Raw genomic sequence first — 18,953 nt, 5'->3', positions numbered from 1 at the left:
GGTTTCGGGAAGATTACTTAAGGCTGTGCAAATTATCAGGAAAAGGTGGTAACAGGCGGCGAGCAGTAAGGCGATCCCGCGCGGTGCTCCGGGACTCTGAGCGCACCTGGGGCTTCCGACGCGCCCGGAGAGCGCCGCCACCTGCGGAGCTCGGAGCTGCTCCCACCCAACAAAGGATAACCGCGGACAAGGGATCCGTCCTGAGGCTCATCTTCCGCTCACCGGGCCCCTGGCCCGGTCCCACCGTCCCGAAGCCCACCCAGCCCAGAACTCAACACCTCAGGAGGGAGGTCTGGTGCCACCCTTACCGTACAGAAAATCATATTGTCGATTGGAGGAGACGTTGCCCCAGGCCCCCGACCTGATCCCGCACCGGGTCTGAGACACCTGCGGGTTGGCCTGGGGCTCCTCGATAGTCACCACATGGCTCATGGTGTCGCCTCTTCCCTCCGGCCAGCCGGGGACCAACGAGGGACGCCTAGCTGCTGTGTGCACGGTCGCTATGGTAACCTCCTCCTCAGCGCCGAGATAAGGGGCGGGGCGAGGAGCAGGAGGGGAAGGGCGGGGCGAATACATGGGGCGGGGCTAGAAACGGAAGGGGCGGGGCTGTCGTGGGAGAGGACAAGTAGGGTCAGGAAGAGTTAGGGGTGGAGCTAGGCGCTGGAGAGGAAGAATAGGAGAGAAAGAGATTCGTCCAAGTGCGTGAGCGGCGTGTGGGGCTCGGAGGGAAGGAAGATTGAAAAGAAGGGCAGGCTTGAGGAGGGGAGGCCGCCGGGTTAGGGAAATATGTCCTCGCTTCCCACTATGCTCCCAAAACTGCTGTGAGCTCTCAACCGCCCACCCTGGGTCAGCTCCCGGAGAGCCGGAATCTGCTGCTCAAATCCAGCTCCGATTCGGCAATTACAGTTCACAACTCTCGGAAAGCCCTGGGAAATCTGAGAATCTCCTAGAATAGTTGGGGTCTTTCATTTCGGACATCCCCTTTCCGCGGGACTTCTGCTTTTTAAAACTATTAAGGAAAATTTTAAACATAGGCAAAAGTGAATCCACTTTTAATAACCCTCACGGACCCGTCACCAAGAATCAACAGTTAACATTTTGCCAATCTAGTTTCATCCCCTCTCCCGCTCCGTGCTTGAGTATTTTGAAACTAATCCCAGGCATTATCTTACCCTTAATGTGCATCTCAAACTGATACGGATTTTTTTAACTTCATTATCACATCTAATTAATAATTCCTTAATGTCATCTAATAGTGCATGTTCAAATTAACCTGGTTAAAGCCAAAATGTCATTTAATAGTTGTTTTTTTCCTATCAAAAGATCAAAAAAATCTTCACATTGCATTTTGGTATAGCTCTTAAGTTTTGTAACAGTAGATTTCTAATACTTTTAATGATTTTCTTTATTAGCTGGGATTCTATAAAAAAAAAAAACTTTGGGGGGCCTGGATGGCTCAGTTGGTTAAGGGTCTGCCTTCAGCTCGGGTCATGATCCTGGAGTCCTGGGATCAAGTTCCCCCGTTGGACTCCCTGCTCAAGGAGGAGTCTGCTTCTCTGCCCCTCACCCGGATTATGCTCTCTCTCTCAAATAAATAAAATCTTTTTTTAAAAAAACAATTTTCACCAACTCATTGGTTATCCTGAAATACCGGGATCCTAGAAGAAAGACTGGATAAATGCTGTGGTTTTTCACTTTATTATAAAATTTCAGAGAAATGAGTTGGTGCCCTAGCAACCTCCACTGTTAGCCAGTAAGATTTTGTTTGTTTAGTATCATTAGGAATGCATACATTTTACAAATCCGATGTGTCTTAATCCATTATTATTTATGATACTGAAATGATCCTGTTAGGCTAGTGGCACACCTTAGAGCTGACTTCTTTGTCCTTTTGATGTGATCCATAGACATTTATTGAATAAGCCTCCTGGCATGCTATCCATCTTTCCATACATACTCCTGGTTTTGTTTACTCCTAAACTTCTTGGGGGTTTTACAAACCAGCTATATGCTTTGTCACTCCCAAGCCCTTGCTCAAGCTGATTCCTTTGCCTAAAATGCCTTTTCCTATTTATGCACCCCAACTAATTTAGATATCTTTGAAGACTCAGTGCTAACTTTACTACCATTATGTAGTTTTCCTCAAATCCCCCAAAAAGAGTGAGACTTCATTCTTTCTTCCAACACTATAATAGTACCAATAGCATGGACCACCTTGAATTGTAATTGTTTGCAACTCTGCTCCACACAACTGTGAGTTCATTGTGGGCACAGGCCTTCACATGATCATTTTACATCTCTGAAGTTCCTGATAAATGAAAACTTAATAAAATGATTCCTAAATTAATAAATACATCCATTTATTAAACAAATTTACTATCTACTATAAAATAGGTGTTGAAGATTCTGAGATAATTTGTACAGCTTACTGAATGATGGAGAAAACAGACACAGAAACAAAATACAATGTTATAATGGTATGATAATATTTGTCTGTGGGCATAGCTACATTTCCCACTTTCTGTCCCTTCTTCCCAGAATGTTCCTCATCCCTGTCCCCCATCTTCTCACTGCTGACTCTTCATCATTTGAGTTCTCAGCTAAAATCTCCCCTCTTCAGAAAGACTTCTCCTCACTGAATCACATTAATTATCTTCAGTAGCCAACAGCCAGCCCCCTCCATAAATATATTGGAAGACATTAACCAACAGAATATGTCAAATGCAATGAGATATATGTGACTATGGGATTGTCTTAGGTAGACCGTACAGGCCATTTTACTGGAGTTGCTCACTCTCTCCCTTGCTTGGAGGAAGCAAGTGGCCATGTTGGGGAACCCCACATAACAAGCTTCTTGAAGCTGAGGGCAACCTCCAACCCACAGCAAGAAACCAAAACCTTCAATCCTACAATTCAAGAAACTGAACTCTGCCAACAACCTGAGTGAGATTAAAAGCATATCCTTCCTCATTAGAACCTCAGATAAGATCACAGTCTCACCCAATATCTTGATTGCAGTCTTGTGAGACCCTAATCAGTGGAACTACTTAAGCCACGCCTAGATTCCTAACTAAAAACGGAGATAATAAACGTGTATTACCACTAGGTTTTTGGTAATGCTACACAGCACGAAATAATGTGCCGTCTTTATGAAATTACATTGTGTCTTGTGGTTTACTTGTAACTTTGATATTGTAGAGGAGTGCTAGTTAATTAAAAAAATCGTTAAAGTTATACTTTGCCATGTTGGAAGACAGTTGGCCATGTTCTGCTTGCCTTGTAAGGGGTATACTGTCTGCCCTTGTTCCTTTGTGTAGGAAACAACCTTGGACAATAGAGATAGTGTGCATTTCTAGAGCAAAGGGCAGGTTTGCTTAGAGCCTTAGAAGTCAGTCTCCTGGGTGCCTGAGTGGCTCAGTCGGTTAAGCGTCTGCCTTTGGCTCAGGTCATATGCCAGAGTCCTGGGATTGAGCCCTGCATCTGGCTCCCCGCTTAGTGGGGAGTCTGCTTCTCCTTCTGCCCCTCACCTCACTCATGCTCTCGCTCTCTCACACTCTTTCTCTCAAATAAATGAAAACCTTTAAAAAGAAAAAGTCAGTCTCCCTTTGAGCAAAGGGCAGACGTTCTTACCACCCATTATTAAAGATTTGGGTTTCCTAAGCTCACTATATTTTTTTCCAGTAATGCAACCCAATATGTATGCAGATGTCATTTGGCCTTCTTCACATCACCCTGTGGGAATTGGAGCTCAGCAAACTGACACAAAAATGCTGATATATTGCTGCTACGGCTGTAAGTAATAAATTACCTTTATCTCTGACCTAGCAGTTTGCTGGCTTCTACTAGCATTCATGGGACTGTAGTAGGCAAACAGAGTAAAGTTTCAAACCCTTCAGAGTTCTTAAAAAGCTATAGAGCATAATATATAGTACATATTTACCTGTGGAATTTGCAGGCAGAAATGTAAATACTGTACAAAATTACCTCTAAACTTATTAATTAGGGAAGTGAGAATTCAAGCCTTGTAATTCTTCTCTCTCAGCATATGGTGTCACTCCTCTACCAACATCCACTTCCTACCCTTATGTGGTAAAGTCTCCACACCTGGAATTTGTTAGGCATGAAAAATAGCTAAGTACTTTCATCATGGTGGGATTTTAGAAAGTATTTCCTTAATTGTTGCTTGTTACATTACCAGGGCTGCCAACCACAGAATGATTGCTTGGTGCCATTCATAGGTAATGCTTCCATTCAGTACCACACAATAACATATTCACTCTACTATAAAAAAGTCCATTAGACTCACCATTTCAACTCTTGCTGCCTATTAATATAGCAATTACAATAGCAATAGTGAAGAGCCCCACAGGCTTAAAATAGTAAAATATTGTTGGTTAGAATCAGAATTGGGAAGCAAGAACTTAATATGAAAGGCACTAATCAAACCAACCTCAGAGTTGCCTCTGTAAAACAGATGGTTGAATCTAATCCTTTATTATTTAGTCTCCACACACCACCTACTCTCAATTTAATCTCCAGTTAGAGCTCTAAAATTGTCGTGTTTTTCTTGGGGGAAGTGGGTTTTTGAGATTTTTCTTGGGGGAGAATGGGAAACGCTAAATGTCATTGTGTTATACTCCTATTTTGCCTTTAAGACTAAGGCCATCCTATTGCTGGGTGAACTGGGGAGACCCTGGTTCCTGAGCCACCGACCCAGCCAGACCTGAAGGAGTTGCCGAAGGTTCTTGGTCTTGTCACGAGGAGGAATTCAAGGACAGACATGAAGCACAGTGGATGAGTAACAGAAGCGGGAAGTTTATTAAAGTAAAAAGTACCCTGTGGAGATGTGAGATCAAGAATGATAGCAAGAACAATGTGTGCCGTGGGGGTTTCGGTTTCTAGCTTTTATTGACCGTTATTAACTAAGAGGCAAAATGTTTATTACTTGGGATATGAAGCAGTGTTTTACACTTTTTCTTCCTAATTTGGTCAGGGGTTTCCTGTCATGGCATCCACCATCTCAGGCCTGTTTGGTTAGATCTGGCTTCTTGTGGAGTGCTGCCAGGACAGGCCTCTGACTTTCCCAATAGCTGGCCATGACTTCCTCAGTCCTGGCCTCCAGGTATCCTGTTAGAACCTAACTAACTGCCTACTCTAACAACAACCCACAAGTCTAACAACATTTAGACTGAGTAAGAAAAGTAAAGAATGGTGTTTATGTTAAAACCAATCATTAACCTTAAAGCTTACCTCTTCATAAATTAAAAGGCAGAAGAAAAAGCAACCTACATGTGTAGGGTAACTGTAACATTTTTTTTTTTAAGATTTTACTTATTCATTTGAGACACAGAGATACGAGAGAGAGAGAGAGAGAGAGAGAGAGCCATGAGCAGGGGGAGAGGGAGAAGCAGGCTCCCCACCAAGCCAGGAGCCCAATGTGGGGCTCGATCCCAGGACCCTGGGATCTTGACCTGAGCTGAAGGCAGATGCTTAACCATCTGAGCCACCCAGGTGCCCCCTAACTGTACCATTCTGAAACAAGAGGAGAAGTAAGTAGCTGGATATGAATAACATAAATATTTCATTTTGGAAAGGATTATCTTTTGGTCTTTTTTTCAAGGGCAGGAGAATATTCCATCCCGAAGAAGCAGTTGTTGGAAGGGTTTAAAGCAACACAGTTGCTCAACTGATGAATCACTGAACTCTGCCTCTGAAATTAATAATACACTGTATGTTAAGTAATTGAATTTAAATAAAATAAAGTAAAATTAAAAATAAAAGAGTCACAGTGCTCAGGGAGGAAACTAAGAGCTTGCTAATATGTGGAACACAGCCTGTTAAAGGAAGTGGGGACAGGGCAAGAAGGGGCTGCTACCCAACTTCTTTGCCCGAGGCCTGCCAATACTAGCTTACCCTGAGGAAATCAGAGTGTTGTCACTGCAGTACACTTTCTTCACTGAAGCAAGGAAGGAGAGTGGGCAAGAAAAATCTTTTCTCAATTGCTGAAACTGTTACAGCATTTTGGTCTATAATCTACATCTACATGGTTCTCTTAACTCCCTAAATTCTCCCAGATATTTCTTTCTCTTTTCTTCCTTGTTGATTTCCTAGACACCAAAGTTCAGTAGCACATTAGAGATCAATGATTAATTTAAAAATAAGAAATATTCACCTTGCATTTAGACAAATGAAGTGGGATAGTAGATTGAGCACAGACCTTAGAAGGAGATGATGTTGAGTCTCAGGCCTACCACTTACGAGTTATGTGACCTTGAACAAACAAATCATATCCATCTCTCAATGTTCTCATCTATAATGTAAATAGTAAGCTCAACTGCTGTGAAGATCAAATGATGGTTCACAAACTCATCGTGTATGGAAGACATTACAGCTGAAGATTATGCTGCCATTTCAACAGCTTATACATTTTAAGTGGGCCCATCTTACAAATCTGGCTTCTCTATTAAGAATTATCAGTGCCAATATGAGAGTTATTGGACAATACTAGAGGGAAAAATCAGTTCAAACAACATTTTCTTTTTGTCTCTCTCCTTATTTAAGATAGACCTATGGGAAAAAATACTTGAAGATTCTTTGTAGCAACAGGGCAAAATAAAGCTTTCTTTGGAATAATTTGCCTGAATAAAACTTTATGCTGTGTCTACCATCTGCTAACTACTGTTGGGGCACCAAAATGAGTATGACAAGATCACAGCACATCATCTACAAATTCACAATATGTCTTTATAACAAAATGATTATTTTTACTTAAAAGCAAGGACACGGCTAAAGCTCTTAGAATAAAACTTACCTTGTTTAACACCACCTACAAGGGTAATGAAAGAGGACATCAAAATAATTAAATTCAATTATTACCCTACGAAGCAGTGTTTTCCAAATTGCATGTAGTGGGATGCTACCAGCATAGTTTTCCTTGTTTTTCACGTGTGGATAATTGCCTTCTTTATCCTGCTCTGTGCATGACACATTGTCATCATTGGTCCCTGAAAGATCACTTTATTTGCATTTATTCCCATTCTCTTCCCCCACTTACCTTCCTTCATAACCATTCTGTTTAAAGCAAGTCTTTTTACATATATGCCTTCTTATGTGTATTTTTGGGTTTTGTACCCCTTCTTTAAATTTATGTAAATGGTATTGGGATATGTATCTATTCTCTTTCTTACTTTTTTCACTACCCACACTCTTTTAAAAATGTGTCCATGTTACTTTGTGTATGCTGTCAATGTCTTCTAGTATGTGCCTAGTACACTACATTTCCCTATCCACCCCCGCAGTGATGAATGCCCACATTGCCTCCAATTCTCTGCCCCATAAACATGCTGTGACAATTATCCCCATATATGTTCCCTTATGGACTTGCTGAGGAAGTCTTTGGAATATAGATCCAGAAACAGAATTGCTGAGTCACAGAATATGCATCTACTCTTAAATTAACTGGATACTGCCTAACTTCCCTCCAAAATGGCAGGACCATTCCACATTCCCAACAGTAACCTGGAAGGATTCCTACATCCTTACAGGTACTTGGCATTATTCAGCTTTCTAATTTTTGTCAGTCTAATGAGTCTAAAGTGATACTTCACTGTTGTTTTATTCTCCATATCTATGATTCATACTTGTTTGGAATAGCTCTTTTTATAAGTGCTGGCCTCAGTTTCTTTCTTCTATATATTCTACATATCCTCTTGCAGTAAATAGGCAAACAAAAAAGTTGCTTGAACATTTCTGCTTCTAATACTGTCTGTTCATAACCCTTTTCCATTTCTCTATTGAGGTTGCTATTCTTATTGTTACTTTCTATATGTTCCTTAAATATTCTAGACATCAATCCCTTGTTGGATTTAGATATTTCAAGTATCTTTGACCAATTCATCATCTATGTGTTAACTTTGTCTATAGTTTCTATTAAAAGATAAACCGAGGCATAATAAAAATTTAAGAGTTCGTTTGAACAAGAATTGGTACAAATTGGGCAGCAGAAACGGTTAGGAACACTCACTCCACTGACAGGAGCTCAGAGAGAGGCTTCTACAGAGAGAAGGCGGAAGAAAAGTAAACAAATTATTGACTGGCTACAGTTTAAACTTGAGTTGGCTGTTTGTGAATGGTTGTCCTTAGCATTTTGATTTTGTAACCTTGAGGTATTTATAGGCTTAATTTTTGGTTTGCTTAATGTAGGCCACTGCAGCATTAGGGCTACATCAGTCTGATGGCTTCTTTAATTAATTTAACATGTCCTACGGAAAACATCAAGCCTTTGTTTTGATGTAATTAACTTCATCTTTTTTTTTCCTTTTACTAATGATGAGAGAAAAACTCTCTAAAGGCCTGATATATAAGGGAAGCCATTTTAGATTTCTTCCTAAGTTAGCATGACTGTACATAAACTTTGTTCAAAACGAAGGCCTGACTATGGCCTGCCATACATGCATTGTACGTGTGCTTGTGTAGCCTAAGGAAAGGTAGCCTAAAGGAAAAACCCTCTTGTCCTTGAGATATCAATCAACATTCCTGTTCCCTGCATTCCTTTACAATAAAACTCGTCATTCCTGCCTATATGCTAACCTGTAATCTTTTGAGCTTTTACAAGATGTAAAAAAGTATGTAACTCTGTAAAAAACTGTTCATTCTCCACAGTACTTTCTTCCCTGTGAAGAGTGTATTTCCTGGGCAGCTGTTTTAACTTGGGCTCAAATAAAACTCTCTTTACTTTTAGAGATTCTAAATGGTTTGTTCAATTTGTGTTGACACAATCTGTGCTTTTGAAATGTTGTCAAATAGGTTGTACCTCCCTTCTCAGTATAAAGATAACCTTCACCAACTTTACATTAATGTATTTTGGGGTCCTAAGTAACAGAGGCATGCTATTAAAGTTGGGATGGGTTTTTTTTTTTAAGATTTTATTTTTAAGTAATCTCTAAACCCAGCGTGGGGCTCGAACTCATGACCCCGAGATCAAGAGTCAAACGCTCCACTGACTGAGCCAGTCAGGCACCCTAAAGTTGGGATGATTAAAAAAAAAAAAAAAAGATATGCTCCTCTATTATCACTACCTTCTATTAATTTCTTAGTTTGATCTTTCACATGTACACCTTTAATGCATCCAGAGCCCCACCTTTTGATGTAGTATTTAATTTTCTTCCATTTGTTTCTTTTTCGCATTGATTTGTGCAGCCATGTTTATTGTACATTACCTTTCCAACTGATGTTGAGGTTGGTAGTCCAAGAAACACTTTAAATAGCAAGATATTAAACAAGAGTAGTGAACACCTAGTTGAAAGAACTAATAATGGTAGATAAGGGTTATTTTAGGAGAACATAAGGACAATATGTTGTATTTTTAAACATACCAATCCATAATGAGGTAAAAATCATGCTCATTAAAAGTTTTTAGATGACAAAATAGGGATGGTTTTAATAATTTGGAAAATACACATAGAGAAATTACTTCTAGGGCGCCTGGGTGGCTCAGTTGGTTAAGCCTCTGCCTTCGGCTCAGGTCATGATCCTGGAGTCCCAGAATCGAGTCCTGCATGGGTTCCCTGCGTAGCAGGGAGTCTGTTTCTCCCTCTGATCCTCCTCCTTCTCATGCTTTCTCTCTCTCTTAAATAAATAAAATCTTTTTTAAAAAAAGAAATTACTTCCATATAGCACCAGTTCACAGACATACCAATGAATTCCCTGAGCTAAATCTCTGAAATACAGAAACAAACCTTTGTTAGGTGATACTGAAAGTCTGATTACCCAAAATATCAATCACTAGGCAGCTATCTGAACAATGCCTTGAAGTCCTGCTTTAAAAAATAAGTTCATTCCCTTTCTCCAACAATTCTCTGCGGGAAAAACAAAAAGAAAAACAAAAAAACCCACAATTGCAAATAGTAGGTGCCAGTTTACTTATACCAATCGAATTCAAGAAATGCCAAGGAAAATCATTTTTCAATTTTATTACCTGGTATATTTGCCCTATGATTGAACAATTCATACTGAAATCAAGTAAGTTAGAAAGGGAGCTATAAACACCAATTCGTTAAGAATTGATTGATTGATTGATTGATTGAGAGAGAGAGAAACAGCATGAGAGGGGATAGGGTCAGAAGGAGAAGCAGGCTCCCTGCCGAGCCGGGAGCCCGATGTGGGACTCGATCCCAGGACCCTGGGATCATGACCTGAGCCGAAGGCAGTCGCTTAACCAACTGAGCCACCCAGGCGCCCCCGTTAAGAATTTAAAGTGTATGGTATACGGTATGAATATTAGCAGAATTTTTTTCCCCATACTTGTGGATTGCATTGTTCAAATGTCTTTGCTGATCATTTTTAACTAAATCAGAAAAAGACGGAGGTGGAGGTGGGGCTGCGGAGGGAGAGGAGGGCAGATAATACAACAGGAAACATGCGGAACTAATCCGTTACTGGGTGGAGCTGGCTCTCATTAGTGGTTTCTCATGTTTAGCGTGGACAAGTCATCTCACCTTCTTCGGCTTCGATTTTCCACTGCTAGGCGGAGAGGTTAAGAAATATGACCTCATTTCTCTCTTCCTTTGCGAGTCGTCCCCCAGTTGATTGACAAACTTTGCCCTTTCACCCCGCCTCTCTGCACCTGCGCGGAAGAGGCGCCCTCGCCTTAATAATTCATTTAGCCTGTCCTGCGCAGGCGCCACTTTTTACCTTTTCTCGCCTTCCTGATTCCCTCCGGGTCTGAGAGAGGCAGGACTTCCTGTCCCTTGTAGAGCCACTGTCGGAAGTGACTGCGGGCAAATCGGCCTTCGCCAAGCCTGGGAGAGTGTAGGGGTGGCGGTGCTAGTTGCTGCTTTAGGCTTCAAAGATGCCTGGTCTGACGACCGCAAGCCCTACCCCGTCTGACTCACAGGAGAAGAAGCCGCTGAAGCCCTGCTGCGCCTGCCCGGAGACCAAGAAGGCGCGCGATGCTTGGTCAGTGCGCAAGCGGGGAGGGTCAGCGGGCACGCCCCGCGCTTCGCCTTCCGGTGCCTTCGTGCCCTGCCTGCCCTTGGGCTCCGAGTTTTGCTGTGCTGCGTTCTTGAGAGTTAAAGGCCCCTGTAGGCTTTGGGTCAGCTGTCTCTTGACTGAACCCACAGCCCAGCCCGGAGACATGGATGAAGGGTTAGGAGAGAGGTCAGATTGAACCGGGCTCGCTTCACCCGCTCATCCCTTACTGCAAAGGGCTTTTGAGCATGTTATGTGTCGAGCACTGCCTTACGTCTACTAAAGACATAGAAATAGATAAAGATGCTACTTGATTGAGCGCCTGGGTGGCTCAGTTGTTAAGCGTCTGCCTTTGGCTCAGGTCATGGTCCCAGGGTCCTGGGATCGAGTCCCGCATCGGGCTCCCAGCTCCGCGGGAAGCCTGCTTCTCCCTCTCCCACTCCCCCTGTTTGTGTTCCCTCCCTTGCTGTCTCTCTCTGTCAAATAAATAAATAAATAAAATCTTAAAAAAAAAAAAAGATGCTACTTGATTTAAAGGAGCTTAAAATTAATGGAGACATACGCCAAGCTTGCTGCTACCACGTGCTATGGGCTATGACAGAAGATTTGGCAAGATCAAAGAGTAAAAGTTTTCTGGTAAAATGTTGGCATAGTAGGACACGGTACATTTCTTAAAGTACTGAAGAGTTCCCCTTACTCTCCCCCCTGTTTGGGTAGATGAATTAAAAATCAGCCTATGACGTTGGTGACACAGTGTTCAGAATAGTACATCTAAATTACTATCAACGCACAAAAGGTTTTATTTGTTCTCATTTTATACAGCCTGTGTTGTGGAACAAATCTCAGGGGGGTTGCTCAGAAAATGTGAATGTACACCTCTCCCTCCAGCCCCTTTTTGTCCTATAAAGAATAATCAAAGGTGGCATGGTGGGGTTAATAAGAGTTGTAGGAGCGTAGTGCTTTTTACTAATACTCAGTACTTTGCAAATAATACTGTGAAAGGAGAATTGAAAGACTACAATCTGATACTGAAAATAGCTTTCCTAGTTAACAGTAAGTGCTTGTGGAATCTGAAAATAGTATGGTGTCATGATTAAGAGCCTGGGATCCAGAGTTAAGCTTTGAATCCTGGTCCACCAGCTCTGTGACCTAGAGCAAGTTATTTAAGGTACCTCCTCCCATGTCTGTAAAATGGGCCCTAATAAAAGTATCCACCTCTAGGATTACTGTAACGGTTAATGATACAAGCCACACAAGTGCCTTGCTAGCTATTATCTTCATAGGGAGCTCGCTATCCCAAGCATTCATTCATTTGCAGGCAGCCCTTGAGCTAGTGAAGTATGTATAGGATTTGGATCTTTCAAGGAGAACCTATCCTTCAAATTGTTTTTGTGTTAATTGCCTCAGACCAGTGTGCCCAAATACCTATAGTCAGTAGTAAGTTTTTTCTTACAATTGAATTTGGCTTAACTTGATCTTTGCTAAAATTACATTTTCAGGCCCTAGAAATAAAGCTGTGTGGTCCTAGGTTTTACTTTGTAAATTTTACAAATAAAAAGTTCTTTGATCATCACAAGGAGGCTCATCAGGCTGCTGTTGGCTGCCAGATCTTGCTGTTTATGTTGTTGGGTGTTACTATGATTAGAAAGAGATTTATTTAGGTCTATTTGAATATAGGGCAGAATAAAAAATTTAATTCCTCTGTAATAGTCAAAAAATTAAGTTCTTCTTTCTGTCCTTCATTTAAGATAAATATTGTATTCAGATGGTTTGTTTCATTAGAGAACTGTATTGTTCCTTGGATATGAACTAGAAGCAATATTAAACATAATTATTTCTTCTAGATTCTCCCTAAAAACAAGTTATCTGTGGAACATCTTCATGGGCATGGAAATATCACAAGAGCCAATAAAAGCAAAGCCATTTGGTGTAATAGCATTTTTTTTAACCCCAGCTATCTTCATCAGACCCATGTTCTACCTCACTCCCTATCACTATCATGCGTGCTTATTTACTACTAATGTGTTTAATGTTTACTTTGTTAGATAACAAGTACATTATGTTTTATAGCATCATTGAGAAAGGAGAAGAGCAGTGTGGACACCTAATCGAGGCCCACAAGGAATGCATGAGAGCCCTGGGATTTAAGATATGAAACGGTGAGCAGGATACTTTCTGACTGGAAAGATAATACATAAACTTAATGCTTCAGATTTGTGCTTTATAGATTTAGCAGTCATTAGGCAACATTCTATTCAAAAGATAGTTCACCTGGTTAATCTAAGATGCTGAAGTATCACTTAAAAGATAATTTTCAGGGCGCCTGGGTGGCTCAGTTGGTTAAGCGACTGCCTTCGGCTCAGGTCATGATCCTGGAGTCCCGGGATCGAGTCCCGCATCGGGCTCCCTGCTCTGCAGGGAGTCTGCTTCTCCCTCTGACCCTCCCCCTTCTCATGTGCTCTCTCTCTCATTCTCTCTGTCTCAAATAAATAAATAAAATCTTTAAAAAAAAAAAAAAAAAAAAAAAAGATAATTTTCAATTTCTAATGTAGGGAGTAAATGATGCTAATAAATTGAGAGGCATTCAGTGGATTTGGGGAGGGAGAATTTATCTTTCAAAAAAGGGTTTGATAAAAGCCTTTAGTGTCAGAAGGAATAATGGTTTAGGAAGTTCAAAATATTCAGTTGTCTGACTTAAAGGAACTAAAAGGAAAATACTCTTTATTTCTTATTCCTGGTATTGTGGGTCTTTAGTAGGGGCTTTTAAATAGGGAGTAAGTAGTACATGGAAGCATTGCTTTCTGCAAAAGAGAAAGGAATTATAGCTATTTCTTTTGTACCAAGCTTCTAATAATACTATAACCTCAGACCTTTTTTTTTTTTTTTAAGATTTTTATTTATTTATTTGACACAGAGAGAGAGCACACAGGTAGGCAGAGCGGCAGGCAGAGGGAGAGAGAGAGAAGCAGGCTCCCTGCAGAGCAGAGAGCCCAATTCAGGGCTCGAACCCAGGACCCTGGGATCATGACCTGAGCCGAGGGCAGATGCTTAACAGACTGAGCCACCCAGGTGCCCCAGACAATTTTTTTTAAAAGAACTTAGAATCCAAATTTTAATGCTGAAGGGATCTTAAATTATACAACAATACCATAAATAAATGATTTTTGTTTGGAAGCTCTTTCTTCAGATAGCACCTTATTTCCCTCCCTCACTTCATTCAGGTCTCTGTTCAAAAGTCTCATTATGAGGTGCCTGGTTAAGTGTCTGCCTTCGGCTCAGGTCATGATCCCCAGGTCCTAGGATTGAGCCCCGAGTCAGGCTCCTTGCTCAGTGAGGAGTCTGCTTCTCCTTCTCCATCTGCCTCTCCCCCACCTTGTGCTTTCTCTCTCTCTCAAATAAATCAATAAAAACTCATAAAAAAAAAAAAAGTCTCCTTATTAGAGAAGCTTTGCCTCAACACTCCACCTGAAATAGCATCCCTTCCCCATCATTCTATCCCAGCACTGTCCAATGGAACTTGCTGTGATAATGAAAGTGTTCTGTACCTTCACTCTCCACTATGCCATATGTGGAGCCATGTGTGGCTATTGAACCCTTGAAATGTGGCTAGTAAAACTGAAGAAAGAACTGATTTTTAGTTTAATTTTAATGTGAATAGCCACATTGAGCTGGTGACTACCCTATTCTTAACATCACTGCTTGCATATTAGATATTTATTTATTGTCTGCATTGCTTTACACCAAGTAGAATGTAAGCCCTGAGAAAGTAAGAATTTTTTGCTTTACTCAACTGTCATATACCCAGGACCCATAACCATGCCTGGCACATAGTAGGTGCTCAATAGAGGGTTGTTAATTAAATGAATAAATAAATGAGGAACTAAGGCCTATAGGTATGGAATGGCTCCCAGGGTGAGTTAGCAGGATCAGGACCGGAACCTCTGTCTCCAGGCAGACTTCCTTTGCTTTTTGCCCCCACCCCCCCACCCCCCACCCCCAACATCCACACCACACCGCCACTTTTAACTTAATAATAGCTGAGAGATAATGCCAAAGTCACATTCCAATATAACAGTAAATAGAAAGCCTGGTTTCTTTCCCTTTCACCTCTCTCTCCTGCCTCTTTAGAATTTCACATATGGCTAGTCTTCCTCACTGAGCTATAAAAAAGGACAGATAAGGAACCTGTTCCAAGCTGATAAGAAGTACCACTACGTGGTGGAAAACAGTCTAGGCTGAAAGTGCTGAGGCTTAATTTTGGTTCTCCTGATGTCTAGCAAACTTAGCATGTATTTTACTTCAGCTGCATTTAACATTCATCAAGACACTAATCCTCTCTGGGTTTCATTTTTTTAATTTATAAAATTAATACATTTCGTGATTTTATATATGGTATGGTGTATCTACTCTGTGTGTACATGACATACTTAAATGGCTTTTAAATTTCTTTAAATCCCATGGTGAGTCATTTTGTAAAATAAGTAAGTTTGGGTGTATGTTTGGGGGGGGTGTTCTTTAAAAGTGGAAGTATACCTATTGATTATTTCTGAAGACCTGGAATCTTAACATTTGTACACGGTTTCCTTTTTCATAATCTAACTCTCTTCCTTAGGGTGTTGTGTAAACTGTTGGTTAGTGCCAAGCCTGTCTTGGTAAAAAAGGTGATTTTTAAAAATGCTAATTTTAGGAGCAGCAGAAGCTTCTCTTGGACTTCACATGGACCACAAAGGTGCTACAACTGTTGTCATAATTAGCATAAATTCACAAGGACTCGAAGATATCCTAGTTTTCTTTATATCATTGGGACAGAGAGTGAGAGTGATTCCTATGTACTTTGTTTGTGTGTAGAAGAAAATGCAAGAGATTTGGACTTAAAAGACTTGATGTTTAACTGATTGTGTGGTTTTGGGCAAGTCACTAACTTCTGAACCTTAGTTCACTTCATAGAGTCATTGTGATGATTAAATGACAGGTGTATGAATAGGATTTGTAAACTATCAAAGAGAAACCAGAACAGAATAGCCTGTGTCTTGGGAATTGGGGGTAGCAGACATTCAGTTGAGGTCTGTTGAATATATGACCTGATTACATATTTTTGAATCCTGGTTACGAGAAGAACAATCTGAATCCACATAGGGCCTTTTTTAGAATTCAGATGTCATGTTTTCATTGTCAGCATGATAGTACTTTTGGAAAAGGAACAGGTGTTTGGATCTCCTTTGGTTCCAGGTGTCCTATTTCCCCAACCCCCATTGGGAAATGGACAAACAGCGAAGTAAAAAAAAGACTTGTTCAAGTTAAGAATGGTTAGCTGGTGGAATTAAAACTAGAGTCTAGGTCTTTTATGTTCTCCAAAACACAGATGCTTTACACTTCATTCCTTGCACTTAATGAGATCTTATTGCCAACATACTCATTTTTAGAACTGCGCACAGACTTGCTCTTCAATCCTAAAACTTTATTATGAATGCAAATTAGAAAGACCTATTGTTGAAATGTGTAGGTATATATATCTCAGTAACTAGGTCATTGGCTGTAAAATCCAGTACCAGTGTCTACATTGTTACAAAATAAACGTAACTAAATTGATATCCCTTGGACTATTAGATCACATTTTTCTGAGGATAGCTGTAAAGGAAAAATACTTTTGCAAACCTATATCTTCCCAGTAATGATCACAAAAGTTACTTAATTCAAAAACCTTTGTAGATTTTAATGTTACATCCTAAATAAGATAGGTCTTATTGTACCTTGAATTTAGTACATCGGGACTTAATATAAAAGTAGGCTACATTCAGCCAAAGGTGTACCTTGTAATCATCTGAGGACTGTTTTCCGAAATTCACATGCCCTAGGCCTTGATCTGTTCCTGTTGACTCAGAAACTGCTAGGTAATGTTCATGTGCACCCTTTAAGAACCACTGGGTTAAGCTGAAGAAGTAGCAGGGATATTGCTAAATATAAACTACCTAAAGATTTAATAGTAGCAAAGACAGAGACTTGAAAACTACTCCTAAGGAAAAATAGGTGTGTGATGGTGGTGATTCTAGACACTTTCTTCTATCGTATGACTTCTTTTTTTTTTTTTTTTCCACTGAAAGAGAAACTAGGGGAACCGAGAACGTGTTTAAAAATGTAAAGAGGAAATGGCAGCTAGTATCTTTCTGACTTTAGGAGTCAAAAGGAACCTTGAGAACTCAGCCTGGGGGCTAAAGTCATTGAAAGAAAATGAAAGGACTAGGACTGAGCAGTGGGGATACTCAGTATTTACTGTTTAACAGAACTTAAGATTTGGTTAAAATATGCTGATTTCTCACCCACACCCACCTGATTATGTATGAAAATATAATCCCAAGAAAATCCAGGAAAAGTGTCATTTCTTGCTATTCAAACATTTATTCATTGAATATGTATTTATTGTTTAATACCCTAGAAAATGCTAACATGAGAAAGACAAGGTCTCTTCTGTCAAGGACTTTACATCCAGACAAGTAACCAAGAGGTTTACACCCAGAGGCTTTCAAGAGTAGCCCCTCCTGATATATAGTTAGTGGCCGAAGAGGTAACAGAGCTCTAGATTGCTCTTATAATATCGGGTGGCTTCATTTTTGCTTATCTCTCTTGCTCAATCCTTTGCTTAAGTGTATTCTTCCTTTGAGCCTTTTAGAAAAGAGAGCTTAGATGTTTGTATTGTTGATGAGGCTTATCTTTTCTAAACCACCTACAGGGAATAATAGCTAGATGAAGGAAGAAGCACTTGCATTGGGCTTGAAGAGCTGGCTAGCCCAAATTACTTACCTTTTTAAGCATTGCTCTCTGTCTTCTGGGAGAGGGACTGGGGGTCGGAGTAGGTGAGAACAGTCTGGGGAGAAGCCTGGTACTGATTGACTTAGACCAGCAACCTATCCTCTACTACTCTCCTTTTTTGCCATTTTTTGCCCTGGGGATGAAGTGAGTAACTTTCCACAGGATGTCCCTTGTATACAGAGCTGACCTTCTGCCTTCCACTTTGTGGATCTTTGCCAAGCATACTTGAATCAACAAGAAGGGGGTTGCAAGTCTCTTCTTTTGAATATCTGTAAAAATAAACTGTCCTAGCCTTTTTGGGAAGATATTTTTTTAGTAAATAAACATATATAGTTTTTAACAAAGACTTCTAAAGATTAAAAAGTGTACTGGATTGAACAGTTTCAGTGATGTTTTTTAGTTAGACAAAACTAGAATTTAAAACTGTAGGTTTTTATTCTAAACCACAGTTTAGAGTTAATAGTACTTGGATGAAACATTCATTTCTACTGGTCTTAATTCCCTAATTCCATAGGTCTGGCATGATGTTTGAAATCTAATTTTCTAATATAATTTTTTTTTTTGTAGGTGGTATACTCTGTGAATGAATAATTCCTGAAGAATGAAGAAGATTCAGTAGTTTTGGGAATTCTTTGAGGAACTTTGATAAATGGAAAAAGTATAATTTATTAAAAAAGAAAATATCTCTGGTCAGAAATCTTCAGGTGTGTTTCTTTTTGTGTTCCTCACATCCTTACATGGCATTTATTTGTTTTTCTTGATATAGTATAAAAAATCTTGTAATATTAATTTCTTCTGTTGTGTCATTCTGGGAATTCTAGATATTTGTTGTAAGATACTGATCTCACTCAGTGAACTCTCCAAATGAAGCGCATAGAAGTAAGGAAATAACCCCTTACCAATTCAGAATGAGTATGGTAGCCATATCATCTCATTCAATGTTTTGTTTTTTATTTTAAACTTACTTAAAGTCAAGAACTGGACAAGCCTTCAGTCTTAATATTTTGTATCATTATTGTTATTCTTTACTAGTTCTCTCTTTGGGAAAGTTAATTGTTTAGATTTTGGACCACATTCAGGTGCCTTGGCTTGGAAGATCTCAACTGTTTTGCATAATTAATCTGTAGATGTCTAGTTACATTTAAGATAAACTAGGATCATTAGTTTAATGCCTACTG

At 40.1% G+C, this 18,953-nt stretch overlaps 2 protein-coding genes and 1 long non-coding RNA gene across 9 annotated transcripts in view; 2 read left to right on the top strand and 1 right to left on the bottom strand.

Moving 5' to 3' along the window:
• Positions 1-17,919, bottom strand: part of CFAP91 (cilia and flagella associated protein 91) — a 144,009-nt gene extending 126,090 nt beyond the window's left edge. For 3 of the 7 annotated variants that reach the window (XM_064594064.1, XM_064593983.1, XM_054504221.2), the window contains exon 1: positions 309-519. In XM_064594064.1, the coding sequence (XP_064450134.1) occupies positions 309-432 (124 nt within the window). In that variant the 5' untranslated portion in view covers positions 433-519. Of the gene's footprint in view, positions 1-308; positions 521-10,496; positions 10,650-10,692; positions 10,827-17,766 lie in introns of those variants that run through there. The other 4 variants (XM_064594266.1, XM_045902945.3, XM_045902944.3 and 1 more) reach the window with 4 other exon arrangements.
• Positions 656-7,793, top strand: LOC123863416 (uncharacterized). The gene is made up of 3 exons (XR_006795551.2): positions 656-698; positions 3,682-3,792; positions 4,656-7,793. It is a non-coding gene; the product is annotated as an uncharacterized LOC123863416 (long non-coding RNA).
• On the top strand, positions 10,718-18,472 carry LOC123863415 (cytochrome c oxidase copper chaperone). The gene is made up of 3 exons (XM_045902946.3): positions 10,718-10,956; positions 13,039-13,127; positions 18,343-18,472. The coding sequence occupies exons 1-2, from the start codon at positions 10,850-10,852 to the stop codon at positions 13,121-13,123; spliced, it is 192 nt and encodes a 63-aa protein (XP_045758902.1). The 5' UTR covers positions 10,718-10,849; the 3' UTR covers positions 13,124-13,127; positions 18,343-18,472.
• Positions 18,473-18,953: the final 481 nt, after the last annotated feature.

This window comes from Mirounga angustirostris, unplaced genomic scaffold (assembly GCF_029215605.1).
Source record: "Mirounga angustirostris isolate CCGP_5_RB_7025 unplaced genomic scaffold, mMirAng1.0.hap1 SCAF_1, whole genome shotgun sequence".
Classification (NCBI taxonomy): domain Eukaryota; kingdom Metazoa; phylum Chordata; class Mammalia; order Carnivora; family Phocidae; genus Mirounga; species Mirounga angustirostris.
Note: the sequence above shows the minus strand (reverse complement) of the source record. Positions and strands in the feature narration are given on the sequence as shown.

Bases quoted from the DNA above. Each gene is read 5' to 3' on its own strand.
- LOC123863415 (XM_045902946.3), top strand. From the start codon at position 10,850: ATGCCTGGTCTGACGACCGCAAGCCCTACCCCGTCTGACTCACAGGAG. The intron at 10,957-13,038 runs GTCAGTGCGCAA...TATGTTTTATAG, and splicing joins AAGAAGGCGCGCGATGCTTG to CATCATTGAGAAAGGAGAAG.